This window comes from Anoplopoma fimbria, chromosome 7 (genome assembly GCF_027596085.1).
Source record: "Anoplopoma fimbria isolate UVic2021 breed Golden Eagle Sablefish chromosome 7, Afim_UVic_2022, whole genome shotgun sequence".
NCBI lineage: Eukaryota > Metazoa > Chordata > Actinopteri > Perciformes > Anoplopomatidae > Anoplopoma > Anoplopoma fimbria.
The window spans coordinates 12,425,760-12,448,975 of record NC_072455.1 but is presented as its reverse complement, the minus strand read 5'-3'; the positions used below and the strand labels follow the sequence as shown (position 1 = coordinate 12,448,975).

At 41.7% G+C, this 23,216-nt stretch overlaps 1 protein-coding gene across 1 annotated transcript; it reads left to right on the top strand.

The window, feature by feature from the left end:
• Positions 1-1,931: 1,931 nt before the first annotated feature.
• LOC129093233 (serine/threonine-protein phosphatase PP1-beta catalytic subunit) lies at positions 1,932-20,703 on the top strand. The gene is made up of 8 exons (XM_054601181.1): positions 1,932-2,086; positions 15,535-15,666; positions 15,746-15,976; positions 16,648-16,752; positions 17,126-17,197; positions 18,940-19,091; positions 19,276-19,410; positions 20,127-20,703. Exons 1-8 carry the CDS (start codon positions 2,035-2,037, stop codon positions 20,229-20,231), a joined length of 984 nt encoding a protein of 327 aa, XP_054457156.1. The 5' UTR covers positions 1,932-2,034; the 3' UTR covers positions 20,232-20,703.
• Positions 20,704-23,216: the final 2,513 nt, after the last annotated feature.

Genomic DNA, 23,216 nt, shown 5'->3' with positions numbered 1-23,216 from the left:
ATTTTAAATGTATTTATTTTGCTTATTTATCTGAAAATGTAAATAATATACTTGATAAGAATACACATACACTCATACATGTGGAGTATTTAATAATAATAATAATAATAATGTGAAAAACTGGATTACAATGTTTTAATATGATATTTGAAGTTGTGTCAGTGTTTTCATGGTCTCAAAATATCACATCACAACATAAACTGTGTAATTTAAATGAAAATAAATCACAAAAAGCCAAACAAAACAAAATATACAATCTTGCCAGAAATAAAAGCCGTGCACTTGTGATAGTTTAAAAACTATTAAACTACATTAAAAAATAATTTCTTATTATTTGTGTCGACAATATAAATGCTGGTCCCATAAAAAAAAAGGATATTTTGACATTAAAATGCTTGACATTTTTATATAAAAGAACTTGAACACAGGGACAGAGTTGAGGCCTGATTCATTAAACACATTGATGGCAACGACACTGTTCAGTAAACAGCAACAAGATGTAGGTAATTAATGCATTATTAGTATTAACTTATATAGTTGTAGTAAAGTATCCAACTAAATAGTTTATTAAAGTAATTATGACTTTATCATGGTTGCTTATGTTTTGTTTTCACAGCAACTACGCTCTTATTTTGAAGGGGAAAAAACTCCTCTGTTTCCGGTACTAGCTTGACTGACGCAGCTGCACACTTTTGTCTTTCCTCTGCAGTGCAACTCTGCCACCACCCACTCAAAACAGTGCGGAAATACCCAGATGACGCACTTGAAAGCAACGACAAAATAGGTTGTGAGTGGGAGAGGTCATAACATAACTTCTGGCTTTAGTCATGAGCTGGAGAGGGTTAGACTGGATCCTCTCTGCCGAGGGCCTCACCACAGATCTGTGTTCAGGCAGTGCCATGGACGTGTAGGGCTGCTGATAATTATTATTTGTGCTTCACTTTAATGATTCAACTGAATTCAATCATGACATAGTCATAAAAACAGTTTATCAAAAGACTTCACAATAATACAATTCACATTCTGACCAGAGGAGGGCGCTGTAGGTGAATAAATCAGCATCTGTTCTCATTGGCTGTCATCACTGTGCATTTGTCCCCTGGTAATATTCAGCGACTGGACCTTAAATATGTGTTAGCTTTTCTGCAGGTTTCCTTATTTAAAGCTTACTTTGTGTCAATAAAAGTTGATCATGAATACCAAAAATATTATTATCTTTTCATGAGATTATCATTTTTGGTACAGGTCTGACCAGCTGTTGCAAAAACTGTCATTTGTGTTCATCAAATATATTTCTTCATTTAATCTTCTTTTTAAAACGTGATTCTTACATTGAAATATCGCAGTAACCTGTTGCAAAGACTGCTATACTGATGCCTTCAGGTGCTGTCCGAAATTACAGATACAGATTTAGAAAAACAACAAAGACATGCAATTAAGAGGGTTCAAATTGTCCATTACATTTTCTTATTGAACGTCAGCGTTTTCCACCCGTTTGCATTGGGGACCTTTGGGTGCTCTCGCAGTAAAAACGCTCTCTCAGTCTAAAGTAATGCAGGTAGGTCTGTGGCGATCAAATGCTGAGTGCATGCTGGGAAAAGCGTCACCAACTGTGATTCGTTATTCGTCCATGTGTTTTCTGTCCCCACTGATCCAATTCATGATGGTGGCTTTATTGTATTGCTCATGTAAATGTTACATTGATTACAATCAAGGATATGAATATTTGTCTCCAACAAGTCATTGATTTTTGAAATGCATGGAGAGTAACGCGGTATCCACAGATGGACAGATTTAGAGTAGGTAGATCTAAATGTCAGGGTATGACTATCATTTGAAAAACACTTATAAGGCCCTTTACGACTCCTCTCTGCGATGGAAGCTAGCGTATCCGAGGTGCATGTGAACGCAGCGCAACAGTCCTAAACGGGAGGCCCGTGAGTGGGAGGAGGTTGGCGGTGCGTTTCAGTGCAGTGAGGCGGTGCCTGCCCTGCCTGCTCCAGACTGCGGCGGGCAGAGCTGTTTGCTACAGAAATGGCGGAGGGGGAGTTGGACGTCGACTCGCTGATTTCCAGGCTTTTGGAGGGTGAGTTTGCAAACCATTCTGCCTCCATGTTACTCTGTTGTTTGCGGCCGTGGCCGTCACGGATCGTTTAGGTTTGGTTTTGACTCAAGTTGAGATGAAACAGGCCCGCTTTAGAGTGTCCCCCCCCAGTACCAGGGAACCGGACTAGTCCCGTATGATAGGCATGAAATCATACCTAATGGCACGTGAGAGTTTTTAACAAATTGGATTGTGAGAGTTTCAAGTGTGGTTTCATGATACGATGGTAACAAAAGTTGTGTAGTTTGAGGACTGTTTGTACCCCGACCGGTCGATTACCGGAGAGGACGCAACCCCAACCTCAAAACTAACTATAGAAAAATGACTGTAGCCTTGATTCATGTCGTAATACTTGTATTACACTACTGGTGTCATCACTTTGGCATGCAAGCATACAAAACACTTGCTAAGAAAGCTTTAACTACAGGAAAAACCTCAAACCAATAAAACGACTGTGCTTCCATTTCCCCCAGCTTTCTCACAACATAACACACCGTGGTGGGCGGTAGCTCGTGCTGGATAGCAGCCCCATAAGTTGGCATTCCCTTTAAAACAAAGTGAAGCTTGGTTCAACAATTACGCCGAACATTTAAGAACAACTGTTTGGCCTCTGAAGATATAAAGCATCGTGGTTCTACTATGTTTATCTATCGTTTGAGCTACATTTTGAGAACAAATGTCCAGTTTTCAAATGGGATTGGGCACAAGCATTTCTCAGCTGAGGAGAGGAGGCACGTCACAGGGTGATGGTGTTTATACGGGAATATTGCTGAATGGTAATGTTTACACAAGACACAGGCCTTGATGATATTCCACTTTAAATAGACCTGCAGAGTTTGTAGTTAGCATTTCAAAATGAACTTGTCACTGCATGTTTGTTGTAATTCCATAGCCAGTGAGTTGAAAGATGAATCTATGAACAATACCCAGTCTTTAGGAGTTGCCAAAACAGACATTTTAATATAAATGTTACTGTGGGCAGATCATCTCCTGAGCATTATTATCATGAAGAAAACAATTAATATTTTATCATCTTATGTCCCCGAAAAAACGAGAAGCTGTGGATGACAATTATTCAGAAAAGTGCCTGTAATTTGTTTCATTTTACTCGGGCATCTAACGCTCATGTTTTAACATCATTTGGGTTGTTCGAGACTGCACTAAAGTAACTGCAGTGCTTTCAAAGAAATCACTGTCGTCCTACACCACTGCGTTGTGTTGGGTGTCTGTGGACTCTGAGCAGGACTAAATAAGGGATCCTGACACAAGAGAGCTGATCCGTCTACCGGTCCTGCTCCTGCCTGCCAGTGTCTCTGTCTTGAGAACACAGAGACACTGTCCCTCTGTGTCCACGGTAAACTTTGTGGACAGGCGAGCTCGTCGGTGAACAAACCTCCATGATCGATTGTCCGTCCCACGCACAGATTCAGAGTGCGTGTGAAACGTACACAGTTTGGCAGCGTGTGTTAATGAATGAGCACCGATGTGCATCGGCGTGTCAGTATAACCTAATCATGTGGATTGATTGGGACCGGTTACATAATAGTGCTTGTTGTGTGTGTCAGCTGTACAGTAACGGCAAACTGAGCCTGGGGCTGTACCGTCACTAGTTAGATGGCTGCATATTTAGTTTCTTTTTTTTTTTTACGCTGCGGTTAGAAAAACCTCAGTGGAGGAAATTGGAGGATCTGGTCCTAAAGGCTTCCAGATGTGAGCTCTGAATTCATCCAACCATCCATCTTCTTTCAGACACTTTCTCTTTGCTCTTACAGCTAGTTTGTATCCGGCTGGCTCATTTTTGGTGTGAAAATACCAACTGAAGGACAGGCTCTACACTAATGAACTGTAGGTGTTCAAATGTTCCATAAATAATTATTGTTCTTTGCCAAGTTTTGAGTTGAATCAGGAACGGTTTGATCAAAGTAGGACTGTTGGTTAATGGTTATTTTAATTTTCTTGATTAATTATTAGTTGTTTTGTCTGTAGAACCTCAGAAAATAGTGAGAAATTCTCGCTTCAATTTGCTAAATCTCAAGTTGACGTTTAAAGTAGTTTCACACAAACAGCAAGTGTAATATTGATCTCCTTTTTTACTGCAAACAAAAGATGTGATCAATCTGTATCGTATCAATTTGATATGAGGACAACAAAGGCAAACTGGTATTAGACACTAGGACTAGGTCTAGGTCAAACTTATTTTGAAACGGTATTAAGGCTATTGTATGTTTTTAAAACTAAATTTACAGAGCTGGAGAAGGGGGGTAATCAGAGAAAAAAACGAGCAATTACGAGACAAAGCTCTGATATTGTCTGAGACAATAAAGTCATGAATTTGCAGAAAAAAACTAACTCAGATTCTTTACAATTGAAGTCAATTATTATTATTTTTTCTGGTGAATTGGTGAGTTTTTTCATGTGAATGCACGACTTAAATATCTGAAATTATGAGTTTTTTGTCCCTGATTTTCCTTTTGTTACCGCTCTCCCCCAGAATTATAATAATAATAAGCCGTCGTATATTTGGACCATACATAGGCAGAAAGACAAAAGCACAGTCAAACTGTCCCTCGTGTATCAGTTCGTCTCCATAAGGGCTTGACCTTTCAACAACACAAAGACCTCTCAAAGTCTAATCCTTACTGACAAAAGCTTGATATCCAACTCAGTTTACTTAACCAGATCACACCTTCAGCCTGCTCTCATATGGACCTCTACTAAATGGCCTGTCAGTGGCTTTCTCCTGGCTTTCACGTCAACAGGCTCTAAAGGTTTTCACGTCGCCACACACAGGAGCTTTTCCTGAAGGTCGGACAGGAGTTCCTTAAACACTTCAATAGGAGGTTGATCTCTCATTTCTTCACTGAGCTCTGGTGCCAGTCTGAATCTACATACTGCTGCACGCAGACGAACATGTACAGCTCTCTCATCTCCTATTAAATGTCAACAGGCACAGCTGTCCGTGGTAGAAATTAACTTACCCTTTTGGTGACACCCACGAGGAGCTGAAGGGGTGGGGGGGCTCCACTCCAATGAAGTATTTTAATATTGAACATTGATGAGGTGAAGTGGCTTTTTAGCTCGGCAAATCATTACCACTTACAACCCTTTTTCAGTAAAAGGTTGGAATAGATTAGTGCAGGCAGAGGACCAACTAGCAGGCTCCATATTGACCCAGAGCAGCTTCTGGCAGTCTGTCTGAACTGTTGTATAGCCTGAAGCTACTCTACAGATATTCTATTGAGTCTCCTTTTTGAGAAATGCTCTGAGTGAATCTAAATTCCTTTTGGTAAACAGTTACACGGTGCATATGTCTAGGGCTTTTATTGTGAAAGAAGAAAAACAGAAGGGATGGATGTGGTCTGCGCTGCCTTTGTCAAGGTTTAAAGGAGTAATAAAGTTTGAAGTTTTGGTTTGGACTACAAAGCCTCTGTGTTGTTGTTTTGAATATGTCCGTTCTACTCAAAGTGATTGGTTAATGCCTCTATTCTCTGGTTAAAAAATATCAACCTAGCTTCCAGAAATAATGACGTCACTTTTTTAGCGAGTCGTATTATCGTTCTGATAAAAACGCCCCCGCTGTGTAAAAGCCTCTAGGCTGTGGTTTGAGTAAATGCTATTGTCAGCAAGCTAATGTGCTCACAATGACCATGCTAACTTGCTGCGGGTGTAATATTTACCGTGGTAATCGTTATAATTTAGCATGATAGCGTGCTAGTCTTTGATAAATAGCACAAAACTCAAAGTGGGGAGGTCAGTAGTTTTAAAGTTTGGTCATTATTGGGCCAATGGAAGAGGAGTGTGAACATCCAAATACACTCATGCATACAGTGTGCATGTCCCCTGGCAGTTTGGAGGAGGGGTTGACAGTAGTCTAGCCGACAGGCTAACCCAGATCAACTGACAACATGGTTTAAAATCACTGAGGCCTCCTCGGTGACCTCAGCGTGCAGGCTTTCTAGTCTCTCTGGTTTCATTTGTCACTCTGAATACAATGACTCGTCGTTGCCTGTCTTGTGAGTCACAGTTGAAAGGTAAGCAGCAACACAATGGTGTCTAGATGACTTTACCAAAGCCATTCCTCTGTATAAATAAATGGCATTTCTACTGTCTCCCTATAGGTTGATATTATGCAGTCCAAGTGGCTGCACTTGTCCAGTCAAGTGACTGGTTCACATATAGAAAAACTCTGTCCAAGTGGACTCCAACCCGGGCGCCAACCTCTGGTTCTGAAAAGTGAAGCCAATGTAGAAGTGCTTTAAACTTGCATTCTCTTTCCTGGCCATCAGGGGGCGACTCCTCTGGTTGTATAGAAGTCCATGAGAAAATGACTCTACTGCTCTCTTGATTTATTCCCTCAGTAAACATTGTAAATCAATCTCTAGTTTAAAGTTTTCTTCAATACAGTTCATTTAGTAAATTATGGTCACTTTAGAGTCAAATGGACCATAAAGCAGAGTATGCTTTAGGGCGGGCCTACTGTGATTGACAGGTCGCTACCAGAGCTGTATACGGCGTCTCTACGTCACTCCTCCGTAGTCCAAATATGGTCACTACCGTTCACTGGTTGCAAAAATCCAAGATGGCAACGGATAAAATGTCACACTAAAGGCTTCAAAAACCATGTCCACAAATGTGACGGTGACTTTGCTACGACTACATTGACTTCTTGTTTAAAGTCTATGACTCTTGCATAGTTTAGGGAGGCTTACAGCTGGGAGAGACACAGCATTACTCCAATGCCGTAGTAATGTGACGCCTATTGTGGGATTACTCTCATGCCTCATCCAGCTGATGAAGAAAACGTACAGTACTTAACGTGTGTCTAATCATTGCGGTGTGATGACCTGTCAACGTGGTGACAAACAATCAATACATCGCGGCCGCATTACACCGGCACTGCGAAACCAATCCATCATCTGCTGTTTTAGTAAACTCTCTGCAGCGTGTTTCACATTTCACAGCCGAGTCAGAGCTGACGTTAGTTTCCACGGTGTTCATAGAAATCCTTCAGTTATCTCTGCACAGAGGACAGCAGCAGCACGCCGACAGCAGGACTGTCCATTTCCTTCCCTGTGTATTACCGGCCCCAGTTAGCCCAATGCTAAGCCCTCACTGGCCCCGGGCTTCTGTGACAACAGGCCCTCTGTCTGGCCCAGCCAGCACAGGTGTCCCGTGGGCTTTATGTGGCACAATCAACACCACGGACCCATACATCAGCCAGAGAGAGTGGGAGAGGCAGGATGGAAAGTTGCATTTATGTCATTTTAGTTTATGGGCAAAGACGCCAGCCAAGCTGTAACCCAGTATGGGAGCATGGGATCTTTCTAAAGGCCATTTCTCTTTCTCTCTCTGCAGCCCAATATATAATTCCGTTATATGTAAGAAATCATAAAGGCATGATCAAGGCATGGGTACGAAGTTTGTTAAGGATTTAGAAAATTGTAAAGAGACATGTTTGTCATTATGTCAATAAGAACATTTCAAATTTATCAATATGTCAGTAATGCTCCATCATTATTACAGAAGACTAAACCTAAACTAAAACTGTATATCTGCAAATGTAAAGAAAATGAAAAAAAACCCAGAACAGCTCAGTTCCACATCAGAAAGGTCTGTTTGATGGCCAGGTAAAGCTGTGTTACTATTCTAAACATATCATACACTTAAACTTATATTGATCTTTTTTTTTTTAAGTGTCATAAAAAGGTTTTGCTGCTGCCTCTGTCCACAGCAGTACGTTGTTTTGCTCCTGCTGGTACTCCTGTCTGCTTCTCTAAACCTCATACAACCACCCACTTCAGAAAAACAGAACTATCCCTTTAAAGGGACTCTATGTAGCTTCAGCAGCTATCATGGATAAGCAGGCGTCAATTTCAAAAAATGCTGTAACACAGTGTACAGGTGAAGAAAAGTCACGTGAGTTGAAAGAAATTATTTAGTTTTGTTCAATTTAGCTAGCATCAGCTAACGTTAGCCATCATAAACTTCTTGCGGGTACGAAACCTAAATGAGCGAGTTAAACTGAGCAAAAGTGAATTTTATTGCTTAAATCCATCTTTTAACTTGTAAGAGTTAGTGTTATTTTTTCTTATAAAGAGGTTACATAGTCTGGCTTTAATAGAAAGTGCACAGTCATGTATTCAGGAGTTTGTGTGTGTGTGTGTGTGTGTGTGTGTGTGTGTGTGTGTGTGTGTGTGTGTGTGTGTGTGTGTGTGTGTGTGTGTGTGTGTGTGTGTGTGTGTGTGTGTGTGTGTGTGTGTGTGTGTGTGTGTGTGTGAGGCAGAGTTGGTGGCAGGTCTCTTGATTGGGCAGGATTTCTCAACGTTTTCTGGTCTGTAATGCCTTTTGGGAGCTTTTTCTGTCTGTATCTGTCACTGCTGAGCTGAAAGAGTCCGACAACAAGTCCAGTGTTCTGCGTTCTCATAACACACTGTGCGTTGGTGTCACCCTGCTGCTGCTGCTGCTGTGCTGCGTGGCGTTCAGGCTGCTGGCGTGGCATTCTGTTATGGAAACAACAATGGTGGAGCCTGTGTGGCGGGGAGCGCTCACCCCCTGGCACCGAACGTGGCACCGAGGAGCTCACCCGGGCCTTTCAGCTGCCCCGGCTAGGCTTTCCAATACCCCCCTCCTTCTATTCACTCTCTTGCCTACTGTGTCTCCCCCACTCAAGCTTCACTTTCTCCCTACGTCGCTCCCGTTTTCTTCCCCCCTCTCCACCTCTCCCCCCGCTTTCTGTGCCTCCTGTTTATTTCTCCCCTCTCAGTTTCGGCCTTTCTCTTGGCCCACAAAGACGGCCATTCACCCCCGTGGCACTTAAAGGCAAACAAAACGTCCTCTGAAAAATGCCACAGAAATGCCATCGCAGTCGGGAGTTCTGCCTCCAGAGTCGCTCCCGCTCTCCTTGCCAGAGTCGCTTTGTGCTTCTCGTTCACTGAGGGGTCAGTGTTTTCCATCAGGCCTGTGTGGGAGAGGGTTAGATGGAGGGGTGAGGAGGGGGGGCTGAGCTGCTGGCCTCATGCCCTGTTGGAGAGAATAGAGAATGGATGTGGAGGGCTAAAAATGGTCTGACGGGGCATCTTTATTGGTGCAGCAGTGACTAAAACATGCACACGTCATAGCTGCTTATTATTCATGCCTCTGCTTGACCCATGAGAAGTTCTTCTGCAGATGTTTGCTTGGCAATTACAGAAAAAGAAAAATTGTGTTTTTCTGAACTTCAAGTCAAAGATATTAAAGTTGCAGCTATCAATATTTTTATATCAACATTGGTAAAAAAATAAATAAACTTATTGACAGTTCCCATTAGCTCTTCTACGTCTTTCAGCTCGTTGTTTATTGTTTTCCGTCCTGCAGCTTAAATTCTTCGATTCACCGCTTTAGCTATCAGCTGTTTTTGGCACACAAAAAAAAGAGCTAAAATCCACTCTTTACACACTGAGAGTCAACAGACAAAAGTTAACAACTAGCTGGTGAACATCGCGGAGCATTTAGCAGCTAAAGAGGCAGATATTTCCCTAAGGAGTTGGAGGAGACCAAAACGGAGTGAAAAGGATGGTGAATGACTTTCATTCATCATGTGGCCAGAAACATGACTCCATTTGAATGCTTATGTTGTTTGTGCTGGGTGGGTTTTGTGGGAAATGTGTTAAAGGGACAGTGTTTAGGATGGCTTCTAGCAGTGTCTGTTCAGATTGCACGCTCAGAGGCCATCCGTACTATAGTAACACTACTTTACCAGTAACGGAAGTCAGACGGCAGATGGCCATACCATCATTTTTCACTCGGCTGCCCAGGTTACCGCATGTCAGAGAAGTTTAACGTGATTATACGCTAATAAAAACCACCCCCCAAAATGCTACACACTGACCCTTAAATGTAAGGCGTCGAAAAAAAGTATAATTTTTGTAATATGTACCAATGCGTAAGAAAAATCTTATTCAGATCTATGACATAAAATGGTTCTGCAGTGGAAATAAAGGAATGTGATATTAAATATATAATATAATACTGGTAAACTTGAGTGCAGCTGACAGCCGTCACATTGGGTACTGGTCTGATCCTGGCTAGTCTGGTTCTCTTTCTCTCCCAAACAACAACAGAGCCTTCAAGTGCTCCCTCTCTGTCCTGACCGAATAGCACACTTCCTCCTTCCTCCATACAGCAGCGTCCATATATGGTAATGCCTTCAAGAAGTAATCCGTCTGTAATTCACTTATCTCTCTCGCTCTGTCTCTCTCTCCCTCTCTCTCTCTCTCTCTCTAACACAGTAGCGAACTCTGCTCTTTTAGATAAACGGACCAAAGGGTGACCTCCTTGACCCTCCAGTGAAGCATTAGAAATGATGACTCTTACTTAATCTTAAGTAAGCTGGGAGGCCAGTTAGTTTGATTGTGTGTCAGGTTTGTGTGTCTGTGGTGTGGTTCAACATGCAGCACAATGCTGGGTTGGGCAGCAACCAAGAGGTCCTCCCAAACATTTAGCTGGACTTCAAGTCAGGGAACGATGGCTCATTAGTTTGCTAGAAAGATCAACCGCTGTGACACGGGTTAGAGAGCACTGTTGGGCGGTAGTGCGTTAAGACTGTAACAACAGGTTATTACTGCTTCTAAGAATTAAATTGCCCTCTTTAACAAATAAAGTCCCTTTTTAGAACCGAAACAACGTCATTTTCACAGAAAATCTGCAACTATTTTGTTAATCATTAAATTGTATTTTAGCAGAAAAATCTAACTTTTGGTGATCAGTTTTTTGCAGAGAGAAGGTTTGCTGCTTTTCTTATTTTGTATTGTTGCAAACTAAATAATTTTGGTTTTTTTGGACTGTTGGTCGTACAAAACAAGAAAGTAATGATACATTTGAATATTGTGATATTATGTTTTGTTATACTGTATCGATTATAAATTACCTTTCCCCACTTATTCATTATATCCACCATACTGATGATTATTTATTAAAAATCTTAAACTGTATCTTTACATTTTATTATTTATTTACTTATTTGTTTCTTAAAGAAACTGGCAAGCACTTTGCTTTTAAATGCAAATTGCAGATCCCACTGTTTGGATCGCATAAAAAAGTAAAAACAAAATTTATTCAGATTTTATTCTTATGGCAGTGTTTTTTTCAGCTTTAGGTCAGTTGAAATGTTGTGGTTTCCTTGCGCATGCTTTTCCAGTGAGGGATCATGTTAGTCATAGTTCTCTAGACCAAGTTCCATCCAGAACAAACCTTTCATTTCATTTCAAAAGTATTTTACCACTTAGATTGTGATGCATCTTGCAGATGCCCTAACCAGAGTGTGTCCCAGGCGGCACTGAGGCCCCGTTAGACGGAGCTCTTTAGGTCGGTTATCCTTCTGGAATGCAAAGACAACTCTGTCCTCTTGACGTCAGCACGGTTCACAAGGCGAGGAGGAGGACGATGACCTAGGATTCAGCTTCAGCCAAGAATGCAACTAAACGATAAATGGATAAAGAGGTCAGAGGACGACCAGACCCGAAACTTAAAGGCTCCGGCAAACCGGGACATGCACTTGACCAAATTAGGAGACATGAATCGGAACACGGAGTGCTTTCTCAAGGAAGGAGATTTTCACTAATCTTTGCAGAGAACCATCTGGAAAATGCTAGTGGAGCGCCGCTGGTTTCCTGCAGACCAGACGAGGCTGTCATGAAGGGAAGCCCGACAGCTGTTTCAGTCGTGGACCTGCTTCATTCTCACTGCTGCCACTGAGAAAGCAGAGACACTAACGCTGTCCGCTGAGCATCTGTTTGGCTTGTCTGTCATCGTGTGTGTCTTTTGCCTTGTGTTTACATGTATGTGATTGGTAGCATGCCTCGGTGCTTGATTTAGAAATGCATCAGGAGAGTTGGAGTAGAGCACAGTGTCAACGATTCTCAATCTGATACATGCATACTTCGATTCATTTTCATCTTTTTTTGTAAAACTGCTTTTACAGAAAATATATCATTTCCTTTTTGCATCTCTACCTGAAGAGACAATTGTCATCATGATAGAAAAACATTTCATTTTGCACCAAACTGCATGCCATTTAAAAAAAAAAAAAAAAAAAAAAAAAAAAAAAAAAAAAAAAAAAAAAAAAAAAAAAAAAAAAAAAAAAAAAAAAACACAAACTGGAGTAACTGCACCACCCTAAAGTTTGGATGGAAGTCCTGCACAGACCTAACAGTTAAGAGTTTTCTATACATGTAGCTGCTCATACATTTCTGCTTATAGTCAAATAATAAAGGGCTATTCCAGTGATTTAGTATCGCACCTAAAGTTAGGATGTGTGGTCTATTTTTTCCAAGTAGATCTAGTATCCTCCGTATTCTTAAGTTCAGACACACATTTTGAAACTTTTTTTTGCCAACCACTTAAAACCAAACAAAACCGAATCTCCACAACCTTGCAAAAAATCCTTCCTTCCACATTTTACTCCTCACATTCTCCATGAACATCCTTCTAAAAACACAGCAGTTAGCTAGGGGGCGAGTCGCTACCTGTTGCCGTCACTCCAGATCAGTGTGTGTGGTTGCGTGGTTGCGTGGTTGCAGAGCAGTGGATAAAGTGGTGATGAAGGACGACATGGTCAGCATGCATCCTGTTAGTGTGCCATAGTTATTTCACTTTTAAAAGTAATTCTTAATAGTAGCATGAAATGTTTGATTATAATAATTACCAGCCGCGTGTAGAGACAACAGCTGTAGCAGAACCACCACAGAGGAGAGTTTTCAGTACTTGTGCCAGGTGTTAATGTCTATCTGTTGGCAGATTTATGCCACAACCGTGCACAAAACTTACTGTATTTTAGTCCCTGAATCTGACATGGACCTCCAGTATTTTCTGTGCATGTGGCTCTTGTAGTTTCTTCTTCACTGTTGTCAGATGTGTTGGTATGCAGGGCGTGGGAGAAGCCACTTTATCTGCAAATCAATCCACCCCCTAGCAGCTCCACTCACCGACACCTTCCAGGCTAGAAATTGGTCTTGTTGGGTTGCCATGGTGATCGGATGTGGGCACCACCTCTTGTTCTCTCTCTCTCTCTCTCTCTCTCCTTCCTCACTGGAGAAGCTGCAGTGCAGTGGTGACGGAGTAAAGGATGCTGGGATGCCTCCCCACAATCCCATAGTGACACGTCAAGGTCACTGGGGAAGCTGTGTGTGCGTGTGTGACGGAGTAAAGGATGCTGGGATGCCTGCCCACAATGTGTGTGTGTGTGTGTGTGTGTGTGTGTGTGTGTGTGTGTGTGTGTGTTCCCAACTCTGTCTTAACTTTACCATATGATGAAAGAGGATCCTCCCAGGCAAGGGAGACTAGTGTGTGCGTGTGCGTATATTAGACCTGTCAGCTGAGACGGCACAGACCTGCAAACGCGTCATTGCAGAGTTGAAGGGGAGGGGTGTGAAATCAAGCTCTCGTCAGGCAACACACACGTTTGAGTGTGCACACGGATGCTCCTAGCCTGTGTGGTGTGCTCTTAAGGTGTTTTTATAGTTCAGTATGATTTTGGATCATGATTTAAAAAACAGATTTTTACCTGTGGAATCCTATCTTTAGCCCCAGTGTTACTGTTCAGAGGGGTGTCCCATGAAGCCAGGCTTTCTTAGTGTTCGCTGGCCAAAGCCTGAAGCCCCAGTCCGAGATAACGGTTACCACGATGGTGTTTATTAAAAAGCTTTAACCCCGTGCATGTTCTCATAAAAGGAGGTGTTTGGCTCGTCATTTGACTTTTCTGCCGCACAAAGTGGACGGATCACATGCGGCCTACTCCGCCTATAAAGAATATGAAAAAACTTTTAGTGCAAATCAGGCAAGAGAGGAAGGCTGGCAGAACTTTACTGGTTGTGTAAATGCCTACGTTATTCTGTTTATTTTGCCACTCCACGTACTCCATGTCATCCTACCGCTCTAAGACTGTAAACTTGATGCAGCAGATTTTATTGATGGAATATTATCCATGATAAACACCAATCGACCAATAGAGTTTCTATTAGCTGTAGTACCAGCATTGTAAAGACATAATCCTGGGTGGTAGCGTTATGGTACGGTTGAAGGTTATTATACCGCATTTCAGATGGAAGTAAATTTCAGCCATTTCAGTCCAAAACTCTGAACATAAACTGGTCCAGTGCAGGTTAGGTGTGTGGCCTAAGTTACCATGGCGACCACACTGATCTGGCCTCGTGGTACAGGTGTGTGAAGACAGACAGACAGACGCCTTAGGTCTTCAGGCAGAAATAGCAGGGTCATGTTGCACACACACACACACACACACACACACACACACACACACACACACACACACACACACACACACACACACACACACACACACAGTTGTCATTTCAAACTGGACGTAGACAGGATTCACCTGCAGGAATCAAACGCCACCTTTCACACTCACTCACTCTCACTCTCTCACACACGTACGTCACTTCTTCTCCGTGGTATAAAAACAAACTCCTCTGTGGAGATGCAGGATTCGTCTCAACCCGTCTATTTGATTTACCTATTAGGAGGCGTTTGATGCCTGCTGGGCTTTCCATCATGTTGCTGTGGTGTCATCTGACAGCAGCGGTCTTAGTCAGCTCTGGCCCACTTCTGTGGTTTACCGAGCTGCTGCTCATCGAAGCACACGGGGAATACAGAGGGCAGAGGCAGAACGTGGATATGCTGTGGAGAAAGTTAAAAAGGCAGCTTGTTGTTAGTGTTGGTTTGAATGCGTCAACTTTAAGTACAGTAGCTATACTTTAATGCCATTTTTAACACACCCACAGATTTCCAGAGGCCAGTAAGTGTATTAAAAAATACTGCAATGTTTTCTTTTTACTCTACTAAGGGCTGCAACTTTTTAATTCTATAAAATGCTGTTATATAAACAGTCCAACACCCAAAAATGCACCATCAAAGGGGACAAGTAAAAGCAGCAAATCCTCACAATCTAGAAGCTGGAACCAGGGAATATGTATTATTATTATTATATGAATATTTTATACTTGAAAACTGACAAACGATTTATTAATAGTCAACTCATATTCTGTCATTCCAGCTCTAATACAATTGCCAATGTTACATAAACATCCCATGGCACTGCTTATCTACATTTAACAGAATGATCGCATTCCTTAACATTATCTACATGCTCCTTGTCACGTGACCACAGTGACTTTCCCTCCTCTTTGCCTCAGTTACCCAACAGGAAGTCGTCTCCAAAACACTCCCAACATCAACAATACCCACACGAGCTATATCCGTCTTCTGCCTGTTGACTAAACCCTGCCTCCCATATTTAGTTCATGTGTGCACTTATGTGACGCTCAATAGAGTCACATCCCTGACGAGAATATTTCAGGGAATAAACACACTATTACTGTGTACAAAACACATACGTTCAGTGATCCATTAACTTTATTCCGTCCCTCCACCAGTGCGAGGATGTCGTCCAGGGAAGATCGTCCAGATGACGGAGGCGGAGGTGCGGGGCCTCTGCATCAAGTCCAGGGAGATCTTCCTCAGTCAGCCCATCCTCCTGGAGCTGGAGGCCCCGCTCAAAATCTGTGGTCAGTAAGCTCCCGTTAAACCTGGTTATTCTACACCATAGGGTTCGTTATGTCTCACTGCCTCCTCTCCGTCCTCCAGGTGACATCCATGGACAGTACACAGACCTGCTGAGGCTCTTCGAGTACGGAGGCTTCCCTCCAGAAGCCAACTACCTGTTCCTGGGCGACTACGTGGACAGGGGGAAGCAGTCCCTGGAGACCATCTGCCTGCTGCTGGCCTACAAGATCAAGTACCCCGAGAACTTCTTCCTGCTCAGGGGCAACCACGAGTGTGCCTCCATCAACCGCATCTACGGCTTCTACGACGAGTGTGAGTGCTCTGCATGCGTGTCGTGATACTGGAGTGGAATGTGTTTTCATTTTCATTTCCAATTCCAATTGTGGTAGATCTAGTTCTATTACGTATGACTGGACACACAAGCCTGTGAATGGAACAGTACTTGGAATAGAGAAGCAGCCTGACAAACCGTAAAATCTTCAGTAGTATAAGCAGTAAATATTTTTTTTTTTTATTGACTAAGAAGCATTTTCCTAAAGGTTTAGTGTGTTTTATGCATGTTTGTAATCCCGAGGGGTTTTAAAAACCAGAACAAATATCCGAATACCAAATTCGAGAAAACATATCTCACAAACGATAAAATTGTCGAATATTGGGGTCCAGCCCTTAAATAGACTCTTTTGGGGAAGAAGTGATATTTTATTCCTTAATGTTGGTTATTATCACTTGGATATACTGTGTTTTTTAAATGATATGACAAAGTATATTAAGATTGACAAATTTGATCACTTGTCAAAAGGATGCAAACATGAAACAAAAGAGATTTGTTTCTGTAAAACAAGTCACAAATTGAGAATAAAGTCATAAAAAGACGGGCCATTTTCACAGTAGAACCAGGGAAAAAGAAAAAAAAGAGTACTGCACACTTCTTATCCTTCTCTTTGCTACGAGGTCTGCTGACTCACTGTCTCTTGGATTTGCAGGTAAACGCAGATTCAACATCAAGCTGTGGAAGACGTTCACGGACTGCTTCAACTGCCTTCCCATCGCTGCCATAGTGGACGAGAAGATTTTCTGCTGTCACGGAGGTATTCATGTTGACAAACTTGTGATTGTGGTCGGTAGCAGTTTGTACCGAGAGCGCCCGATTCAGATGTTTGTGGTGCTCACGTTTTGACATGCAGCATTTCGAGATTTGAAGTTTGTGTCCTCGGGGCTCAGAGCAGTCTGTCCAAACCTACTGCTGTCCTCTCATTGTTATACATGATATGTGATCTCCAGTATGAAAGATAAAGTTTGTAAACCTTTATAAGCTTTCATAATTTTGTGTCGACTAGTGTGATGTGAAGTTAATGTGTCAAAGTAAGTGTATGGCTCCACTGATGTGGGTTAATACCTGCATGGGCACAGCTGGAGCTTTATAAAAGGATTTACACTGGGACGGTTTTGTCTCGCCCACAGGTCTCTCTCCTGACCTGCAGTCTATGGAGCAGATCAGACGCATCATGAGACCCACAGACGTGCCTGACACAGGTAGGGCAACACACACACACACACACACACACACACACACACACACACACACACACACACACACACACACACACACACACACACACACACACACACACACACACTGAAAGCCTGTTGTGATGGAGTATTTTTTGCCACTTAAAAGTCCACCCAATCTGCATTATTTTTGTTTTTTTCAAATGGGAATGCACATTTAGCCGCAGAAGCAGTGATGTACGTTAACAAAGCAAGCTAATCAATAATGTTGATTAGCTTGAGGTAGTATAAGAGACTAGGCCATAGTCAGTGTATTATCTACAGTAGATGGAGTTTGGAGAAACAGATTCAAAAGCAAAGTAATATTTTGCTTTGAACGGGGGGGCAGCATCAAAACCTATTTCAAACAAATAAAATATTTTCATATCTTGATAACTATATATATATATATATATATATATATATATATATATATATATATATATATAACTATATAGAATGTTTTCTTGTTATTCAATAAATAAATTGAAATAACAACAGGGTTTGTAGACTCTTAATTACTAGAAGATACTTGACATAGGACAAGTATTTTCTCATTTAAGGTTATAAAAAAATAATATTAAGATAGTATCTGCTTGTTATCAATTTAGATGACGTAATCTAATATAAAAATCTAGGATAAAATGATTAAGTGATGACATTTTGGACGCCATGGAAGTAAAATACAACGTGTCATTTTAGTCTCTGTTCCATTTGGGTTTAAAGTTAATTTAGGTCGATATTACAGGCTGCAACTAACGATTAATTTCTGTTCAGATTAATGTGGCAATCATTTTCACATATGATCATTTGGTCATCAGAATATATGAAAAAAAAAGAAAACTGCCCATCAATCCCTCCAAAGGCCCAGAGTGACATCTTCAGACAGCTTGTTTTGTTCGACCATCACTCCAACATCCAACGATATTCACTTCACCATCACATATGGCAAAGAAAAGCAACAAGGGTTCAGCTCCCGTTGATACCTCTAGTTTAAAAGCCCCATCCTCTTGTGATCCTTAACATGCTCCAGATACACCAACTGCCAAATATGTACTTACTCATCAACTTGACAGCTTATGGTCAAAACACATCTGAGCCCATATTTATCAAGCTTCTCAGAATAGGACATCCACCCTGACTGGCCAGAAATGATCAGAGTGACGCAGTGTTGGTCCTACTTTTAGCCCTGTGAAAGGAGTGAAAGCTATTTATCATCTTCTTAACTAAGGAAATGACTCTTCTTTCATTTAGACAGAGACAATGTAAGAGAGGAGAGATGTTCATTATGTTCATTATTCATGACCATGAGGTTATTAAAGATACTGGGATTCCATTCCTCAGCTAACGGGGGCTTTGTGCTCTTCTGTAAGTCCTAGTAAACCAGTGGAAGTGAGTCTTTGCCCCCTCTTCACTAGACCTGGTTGTTCTTGTCCTTATAAGGCAGCCAGTGTTCAGACCCCAGCAGCCGCTGTCTCTCAGGTCCTCTTATGGTCTTTCAGGGAGACTCCGAGTGTCCAGAGGAGAACGAGTGTGTATATATACATATATACGCAGCCTTGGTGTTTTTATACTTGACATACTGTTAATGTGACACACAGGTGAAATCCAGCGGTCTGATTCACAGCAGAGCACATTGCTTTATGCTGTGACACAGTTTTAGGTCACACATGGAGATGAATCCCACCAATAAAATGATGTTTATACTGTGTTTTCTTACCTTCCAGGCCTCCTTTGTGATCTGCTGTGGTCCGACCCAGACAAGGACGTCCAGGGCTGGGGAGAAAACGACCGCGGCGTCTCCTTCACCTTTGGAGCCGATGTGGTCAGCAAGTTCCTCAACCGCCACGACCTGGACCTCATCTGCAGAGCCCACCAGGTACAACACACACATCCGCTCACTATGTTACCCTACAAACACATGTACAGATGGCTCCCTGGAAACATCAATCCACTTATTTGGTAAAAGTTAAGCATCACTGCTGAGAGAGGTCCATATGTGATGATGGTGTCTATGTAAAACCAGTTCCTCACTGACGGTCCTGTGTGTCTGACGCCCCCAGGTGGTAGAAGACGGTTACGAGTTCTTTGCCAAGCGACAGCTGGTGACTCTGTTCTCAGCTCCCAACTACTGCGGGGAGTTCGACAACGCCGGCGGCATGATGAGCGTGGATGAAACCCTGATGTGTTCCTTCCAGGTATGAAGCCACAGCAAAGCACCAACATGGTTGTGTGAAAGTAATCATGCTCTGAAACTAGAAAAGCAGAAAACGGCACCACCTACTTATGTTTTGGTTTTTAGTGTGTAGGTAAGTAAAATGTGTTAATATACAAATTTATATCTATATTGTAGCCTTCTTTAATTTAAGTTAAATTAAAAAAGGCTACAATATAGATTGCATTGATGTTTAATTTCAACAGATGCCACTTTGCAGTCTGTGAATACAACTTTTTATAAATTATAGAAATACAACTACCTTCCTCAGTGTAGCTAGAATTATCCAGAGAAGAGACAATACAGATAATAAATAAAAAGTCTCTGACTAAAGTCCTCCTCAATCTGCTCGTTCATTCTCATAATATAGCAATAGTATAACCGGTCAACTCAGCCACTCTGTCCCAGTATACCTAGTCCATTCAGCCACTCTGCCCCAGTATAACCAGTCCATTCAGCCACTTTGTCCCAGTATAACCAAAAGTAAATGTATAGTCTTCTACACAGACACACGACTTTGTTACAGTACCAATTGTGTCCTAACAGTTTGTCCAGTTAGGACGGATTTCCTACTCAGACACACTTGATAAAAACAGAGATGGGACATGACCACAACCCTGGGTCCCATTATTACATAAACACACAACAGATCGTTGTTCTATAATTGAAGAGCGTTCTGTTGTCCCTGTCTGTTCCTAGATCCTGAAGCCATCTGAGAAGAAAGCCAAGTACCAGTATGGAGGGATGAACTCTGGTCGGCCCATCACTCCTCCCCGCACAGCCCAACCTCCAAAGAAACGATGAAGACAGACGAAGTGAGGAGGAGATGGAGAACAAGAGAGAGATGATGTTCAAAGATTGTCTCCTGTTGGCTTTTCACGACACAAAATAAGTAAAAGCAACACACGGCAGAGAGGGAAAACAGACGAACAAAACTATTTTAAAAGACGCACTCAAACCTGTCTCTTTTCTTTCTTATCTCCCTCTGAACTGCTGTCCCATTCTCTACTTCTTCCTAAATGATTTTTTTTTTCTCTGCATTTGTGTAACATTTTTAAAAACAAGTGTTAAAAGAAAACACTAAACAAGGGTGTCATTCTGTAGCATATCGGAGTGTGTTTCTTTTGTCTTTTGTCCTTTGCCTTTTTTTTTTTCTTGAAAACAGAATGACAACAAGTTTAGTTTACCACATCTCCTTACTCCCCTGCCTGTACAGACACAACAGGTATTAATAATGATGACTGCTGGGTTTTCAATAAATAATACAGGAAATGAATCCATCTGAATGCTCTGTGTGGTTCTTCAAGATCAGTACAGAAGCCCAAGAGGCAAGTCTTCAATTCTAAATTCAAAGCGTTTTTTTCAGCCGCACAAAACTATTTGCTATATACAAATATAGTCAAGTATTGTCTACCTGAATGCCTCTGCCAACCAGTAAAGTGGCTCTTTACATCTATGTCTGTCCAAAATGGAATCACTTCATCATTTTGTGTGAATTTGTCATCATTAGAATATCAAATCTTTGAGTTATGGACCAAAATGTGTTTTGTGAGATCACAGTGACCTTTGACCACCAAATTCTAATCAGTTCAAGTGAATATTTCTGCCAAATTTTGAAGAAATTTCGACGTGTCGTGAGGACACCCATTGGTTAGTGGACTGCGGTTTTAAGGCTTTAAGTTCCTAATTTTTGCTATCACCATCTTGGATTTTGCCCATCGCCATCTTGGTTTTATGCAACCATTGAAAAGAAATGACAATATTTGGACTGAGGCCGTATACAGCTCTGGTTGCAGTTGCGACCTGTCAATCACATTGAGCCCGCCCTAAAGCATAACCTGCTTTATGGTCTATTATCTCTATATAAATGGACCATAATTTACTAAATTAACATCATGCTGTATTGAAGAAGACTTGAAACTAGAGATTGAGACATAAACTCATGTTTACAATGTTTACTGAGGGAATAAATCAAGAGAGAAGTAGTCATTTTCTCATGGACTTCTATACAATCTGACAGAATGCAAGTTTAAGACACTTCCTCATTCACTTCACTTTTCAGAACCAGAGGTTACCGCCTGGGTTTCCCTGCATGGGACGGACGGGAGGTTCTAATGACCTTGACCTTTGACCTCAAATCTAATACATTCATCCTTAAGTCCAGGTGGACGTTCATGCAAAATTTGAAGAAACTCCCTCCAGTAATATCTTGTTCAAGACAACCAGACAACAGAACGTACGGACTACCAGAAAACCTAACGACTCTGGCCGCGGCTGTCTCTGGAGCGGAGGGATAAAAATGCAGTTGCTAAGAGGTGGCTAAATTACACTACAAAACACTGTAACGCTAACTAGCCCGCCTTTATACCAGTTGCTTAGTCTATTTATAGCGGGGGTTTTTTTCCTTCTACCAATTGCATTCATACTTCATTCAAAAATATCATTAACGTGGTATTCAGCTCAAATGCCAGCACAGTTGTTGTGTGGAGACATATGCTCTGAGTTCCATAAAGGCCCTTTTCACAGCAGCAATTTTGGCATGTCCTTGCAAGGTAAACACAGGTGTAATTAATAACATTAATTATGTCCCAGGTCCCTTCAGGTATTGTGCATGCTGGCTTACTGGAATGGCTATTACACACTACATTGAATGGGACCATAATTACTTTAATCAATTACACCTGTTTACCTCGCAATGACATGTCAAAATGGCTGCAGTGAAATGGGCCTATTGAGGACATTTGGTGGACGTCCAATCAGTGCTGCTGGGAAACGTAGTCCACTGAAGACATTAACGCCCCATAGTGTGCTTTAACAGTTCGCTGCGTCTGATAAATAAACCAAATAAACTAACAAAATGTCAATTAAGTAAATAGTCTCACAGCTAAACATTTAAGCATACTCTCTTATGAATTAAAGTTTCTCTCTGTCACAAACTAAGACGTTAAACACACTTCATTAGCGCAAGAAACATTACAACTCACCAAACACGTCTTTGTTGGTCTTTCCACTGTTTCAACAACAGACATTCTGGTTTGTTCGAGATAAATCCTTTTTCATCAAATGAGATGTGGAAAATGTTCTACACAATGTTTTCCCTGCTGCCGTGCAGTGAGGCGGCTGAGTCCTTTTTCAGAGGAAGACCATTAAATTAGCAAATTAAAATGATAAAATTGTCCTGCTGGTCTTGGTTGTCTTCCACAGTCTATGGGGTAAAATCACTGTCAATATCCGCGAGCACAAATGAGATTCACCCCCCCTTAGTGTTCAACTCAAAGAGCTCTCACATCACTGAGCAGAATATCTCTACGTGCGCGAGCAAAATTTAAGCCCGTGAGGAGGTTTCAATTCTACTTTTTACATAACTACATCTCAGAGGTAAACATTGTACTTCTTACTCCCCTTCATCTCAGAGGTACATATTGTACTTCTTACTCCCCTTCATCTCAGAGGTACATATTGTACTTCTTACTCCCCTTCATCTCAGAGGTACATATTGTACTTCTTACTCCCCTTCATCTCAGAGGTACATATTGTACTTCTTACTCCCCTTCATCTCAGAGGTACATATTGTACTTCTTACTCCCCTTCATCTCAGAGGTACATATTGTACTTCTTACTCCCCTTCATCTCAGAGGTACATATTGTACTTCTTACTCCCCTTCATCTCAGAGGTACATATTGTATTGCCGTGTTTAAAGAACAAGGCCCAGCTATCCATAATTCTGATATTAAGAACAGCAGTTGGACACTTTGATTCAGATGACCATTTCCAACAACCACAGCTAG

Bases quoted from the DNA above. Each gene is read 5' to 3' on its own strand.
- LOC129093233 (XM_054601181.1), top strand. From the start codon at position 2,035: ATGGCGGAGGGGGAGTTGGACGTCGACTCGCTGATTTCCAGGCTTTTG. The intron at 15,977-16,647 runs GTGAGTGCTCTG...TTGGATTTGCAG, and splicing joins CTACGGCTTCTACGACGAGT to GTAAACGCAGATTCAACATC. The intron at 16,753-17,125 runs GTATTCATGTTG...TCTCGCCCACAG, and splicing joins GATTTTCTGCTGTCACGGAG to GTCTCTCTCCTGACCTGCAG.